At 40.9% G+C, this 5004-nt stretch overlaps 1 protein-coding gene across 1 annotated transcript in view; it reads right to left on the reverse strand.

The window, feature by feature from the left end:
* Positions 1 to 958: 958 nt before the first annotated feature.
* Positions 959 to 5004, reverse strand: part of LOC134059711 (ependymin-1-like) — a 5890-nt gene continuing 1844 nt past the window's right edge. Inside the window, exons 4-6 of the mRNA XM_062516177.1 lie at positions 4532 to 4715; positions 4089 to 4173; positions 959 to 1516 (exon numbers count right to left, since the gene is read on the reverse strand). Of these exons, the coding sequence (XP_062372161.1) occupies positions 1387 to 1516; positions 4089 to 4173; positions 4532 to 4715 (399 nt within the window). The 3' untranslated portion in view covers positions 959 to 1386. The remainder of the gene's footprint in view (positions 1517 to 4088; positions 4174 to 4531; positions 4716 to 5004) is intronic.

Below are 5004 nucleotides of genomic sequence, written 5' to 3' on the forward strand. Positions count from 1 at the left end.
CTTCTCGGATGTTCTGTGATTGGTTCGCCAACATCAGGCGAACATTTGGGCGTTAGTTTCCAGACTGGCTTAGCAGCGGGATTGAAATCACCGCGCAAGGCAGTATGGGAAAACCCAGGCTACTATCCAGTGTTCTTTATAGATCAACACATGACTGTACCACCAAGCACAGTTCCAACGTCAACTACTGTATATAGCCATCTTAAGCCCAGCGCCCACCAGAAGCGGCGTTCAGCGGTGTTCGGCGGTCTGGGCTTGCCACGCAGGATTTTAGAATAGTTTTCTATCTCTGTGCGGCTGCTGCGCGGCAGACGTTTCCAGTGGGCGTTGCTCCGTTGAAAACAATGGAATTCTACTTTGTTTTCGTGGCGCGCGCGCCGCGTATGTGTCCGGTGGGCGATGGCCCTTACTCTGACTGCATGCGTGATTATTTCCGAGATTCTGACACATTTTCAACCCGGAATCGTGTTCAAAAAAATGTCTACTTTTGAACTCCCATTACAAGGGGAAAGGCGTGTGAAATTTGACAAGCATCCATCAGCCCCATGAAACTTTCACCTTATGAGCATACTGTAAGCACCAGACATCCCATCAGCAAGAAAGGAGGTATGCTCTCCAAATGAGTTCTTTTCCAAAACGCTATATCCACCATTTTAATACATTTTCACAAACCATTTTTTTGTTTTATTTTGTTTTTTAAGTAATTTCAGTGAAACTATATTGGATTATGATAAGTTGATTAATCTTTACTAAATCAAAACAAAACATCTTCAATTTTATTGAAATTAAGTGAAATACACAATTAAATAACATAACTTTTTAATATTTTCAAAAATGGATTTATAGCGTTTTGGAAAAGAGCTCTTCCTATCTCCATTTTCATGCATTACACTTCTTGAGTTTTTGACTGCTTTTAAATGTGCAATAATGTGTGCAAGATATGATCGGCAGAGCCATGTAGATTTAGTATAACATTTATTTTGATTTCTTGCAAACTATCGAGACAAAAAGGATGTATCTAGAAAAGGAACCATGCACACTGTTTATTTATTCATTTATTTATTTTAAGCCTGTTGTGTGTTGAAGGCAACGGACAAGTGGTATATCTATTATGACCTCAGGAGATGTGTCTGTGTTTTTCATAGAATAGAACACAACACAGTAGATGGCCTACTAAAGCTAAACAGTGTAGCTTTCAGCATACATTTGTAATGTTTGCTTGAATATCCCGATGAGTTTTAACTTTAACTGCAGAATTGTATAAAGTGGCCTGTCTTTAAAAAGAAAAAAAATAATAATAACAATCTTTTTTAAAAATCTTAAAAAAAAATAATAATCAGACACTGTGAACAAGCATGTTGTGATATCTCTACGTTCTTTCTCCTCTCACAGAAAGACGCTGAAGAAGTGAGCCCTCTTTTCTCCATCCCCGGTCACCTTCAGCTTGGCACTCTGACAAAATGGCGGCGGCACGAACTCATCAGGGTCTTTCACCCCAAGCACGTTGTCGTAGTAACTGGACAAATTCACATACGTGTCAGTGTGAGGTGAGGTCAGTAATGTTTTACACTTTTCAAACAATGGTTGGTATACAGAATCTAGATCATTGTACTTATCTGAACTAGAATTTCCACAAAAGAAGACAATTTAACTTTTATTTTGCCATTAGAATAGGACAACCTGAATATTTCAATTCACTTTCACTTACAGTATAACGATTAGAATTACCATTGACTGAAGGATATATCTCGACATCTGTATCTATATGTCATTTTTGACATCTAGGATCTTTTGCAGCGCAACGGCTAATTGTGGCAATAAAAACAATCTGAGCATTCTATGTACAGTTTTAGAGAATGGTAACAGTCTGATGACCGTGACCATGGATAATGGTGCCGACAAAATCTCTCTAAACTAGAGGTGGGCATAGATTAATTTTGTTAATCTAGATTAATCTCACTGTAATCTTGAAATTAATCTAGATTAATCTAGATTAATTTTAGGTGCACCAGCGCAAAATTTAGGTGCACCCACATTTTTCATTGCATCGCCTTTAACGCTAAAAGGTCACCTTTTTATTGCTGTCCTTTCATATAATGATTTTTTAACAACAAAAAGTCTAGAAAAAGCTTGAAACACAATAAAAGATTTTTTTCTTTACAAAATTATTTATATAAACCTATTCTACATACTGAAATGTCTGATATTCATGACAGCACACTTTATGCAGATTGCAGCCTGCTATTCATATTACAACTCTGCCTCTTTAATTCAGCTGTCTGCTTGAAACCTCAAAATGTAAACAAAGTAGCATAGTTGGCTAGTTTATCATAGCTTACTAGTTGGACTGCTCAGTTTCCCCACGTGTGTTTACTGTAAGTTTCAATGTGGGCTAATTCTTTTTCTCCTTTCGAGTTTTGGAGTTGGAAAACATTGGTATTGAGATTATCATCCAACTCATGCAAGAGTGACTTGAATGTAAGAGTTTTAATCAACTTTCTGCAGCAATGATGCTAACCGGAATTTATATTAATTTAGCTAACGTCTTCTATATGCATCATTGCTTTCACGATAGTGAATGTTTTATTTGGATTAAATGTGCATGTCGAGGGGCGGGTCGCGACTCGCGAGTGTCCATTGAGCGCGCACGGGAGAGTGAGGGAGAGGAAGAGGGAGAGGGAGAGGGAGAGCAAGAGAAAGCGGGCCAAGGAGAAGGGGGTTACTTCTATTAGGAATGAGCGATCAGGTGCCGATTCGGGAGGGGTCTGAGCTTATCGTCCATGTTGGGAGGATGTATCATTGGTTACTGTTTGGTAAAGTTGCACGCATAGAAGTCTACAATGACAACTTGTGAAAGAAAGCAGCCGAGCAGCGTCAGGTGCACCAGTGCGACCTAGACTTTTTTCAGGCGCACTCTTAAACATTGGCGTTCGCGCTAAGATAAGGTGAAAGTGATCATAGCTTGCGTGCAGTGGCGGTTTTAGGTACGGGCGAACCGGGCGGTCGCCCGGGGCGGCATCTTGTATGGGGCGGCACGAGCGCTTAACCCTATGAGCCCGACTGACGCAAAGTGCGTCAAAAAACACTCATGGGGGCGCTCGTGGAGGATCTCGCCTGGGGAGTAATTCAGTCTAGAACCGCCACTGCTTGCGTGGTATAGACCCAGCTCCCAGCCCAACTTTGAGAATAGATTAAAGGGATAGTTCGGATTTTAAGACACGAAGTTGTATGGGTTCCCTGTCAGCAACGTAGTGCATCAGCACTGACTTACCCCCGACAGCGTCCTGTGAGCCGAGATCCAGCCGGTTTTTGATCGTTTTTGATGCCGGACTATTTTCTTCAGCAAGTTTCTGGGGTCACGAAAGTAAAGTGTTTTTCTTCTCAAAACCATATGCGTTCAACAGAGTGATATATTTGCACCACAAAAACGTTGTCCAGCTGTCAGTAGCGCGCAGTGATAGGAATCGCGAAAAATAAGTAAGTGATAACGAGGTTTGAATTTTTCCTGGACAACGTTTTTGTGGTGCAAATATATCTCTGTTGAACGCATATGGTTTTGAGAAGAAAAACACTTTACTTTCGTGACCCCAGAAACTTGCCGGACTACTTTCTTCAGCATCAAAAACGATCTAAAACCGGCTGGATCTCGGCTCACAGGACGCTGTCGGGGGTAAGTCAGTGCTGATGCACTACGTTGCTGACAGGGAACCCATACAACTTCGTGTCTTAAAATCCGAACTATCCCTTTAACGCCGATATTTTTTTTATCGCCCGATAAGAGTTGCACGATAACGCAGCACGTTAACGCCGATAACGGCCCACCACTACTCTAAACGCTCTTCAATTTTAGAGAATGGTAACAGTCTGACGGTGACTATAATGTTTTATTCCTCAGCTGCTCAAATCCCATGTACTGCACCACTGTTCTCTCCAACAGATCCAAAGACGTTATCTTTGTACTTATACTAACTCTGCACAATGACAATAGAGTAGAACCTTAAACAATCTCATTCTTGTATGTAGTAAACCTGTGAAGTTTATGGATCATGGAAAAAAAACAAAAAAAAAAAAACACTGTTTTAACTGACCTCACACTCATCATTTCTCCCTTCTGTTTGTAGAAACCAGATACAGGCAGACAGTCGACATCAGTGAAGGACATCAGATAGGTGCCTGGAGAGATGAGGTAGAGAATTGAAATAGTACAAGTGAAGGAAAAGCTGTTAACACTTTATTTTAGGGAGCTCATGTTAGCCATAAATATGCAACTAATGTGTGCATGTACAGTATTAGTGCTCAACAAGGCCTGGATTAAGCACAATGGCACATTTATTAGGTCTTTATTCAACAATTTATTATTCTTACAGTAATCAATAGGTAATTTATTCTCGAAACCCTTATTACTGTAAGCAACCAGTTGATCTTGGTCTAAGGTTAACGGCATATAGTATGGATAAAAACTAATAAATAAAAACAAACAATATATATATATTTTTTTTTTTTGCACAGTGATGTCGTCCAGGTTACTCACCGTGAGAATTTTTTCCCGTCCAGACATTGACCAGCAACCCCTGTTCGGGATAAGCTAGTGTTCCCAGCGCCACCTGAGTCATGAACGACGCTTCTGAGGGGACCCCCAAGCGTACGAAGCCAGAAGGTGACAGGGCCGTCTTCTCACAGGTTTGGTTGTTGCGGTGGATCACGTACATGACACCCTTTCAATGAGATGTAAGTTCACCTCAGATGATTATTGGAGTACTGAAAGCGTGCAGATGTTTTTTCATAGTTAATTTGACTAGACTGTGTGTGTGTGTGTGTGTGTGTGTGTGTGTGTCTGTGTGTGTGTGTCTGTGTGTGTGTGTGTGAGAGAGAGAGTCTGTGTGAAAGTAACTATATTGTCTGTGTGTGTGAAGAAGGATCTATTGTCTTTTGGGCCTCCACTGTCAATAGGATACAGTAGGTGCTAGGATTAGTCAAAGGTTAGGGCTAGGGTTAGGGTTAGGA

This window comes from Sardina pilchardus, chromosome 16 (genome assembly GCF_963854185.1).
Source record: "Sardina pilchardus chromosome 16, fSarPil1.1, whole genome shotgun sequence".
NCBI classification, from domain to species: Eukaryota; Metazoa; Chordata; class Actinopteri; order Clupeiformes; family Clupeidae; genus Sardina; species Sardina pilchardus.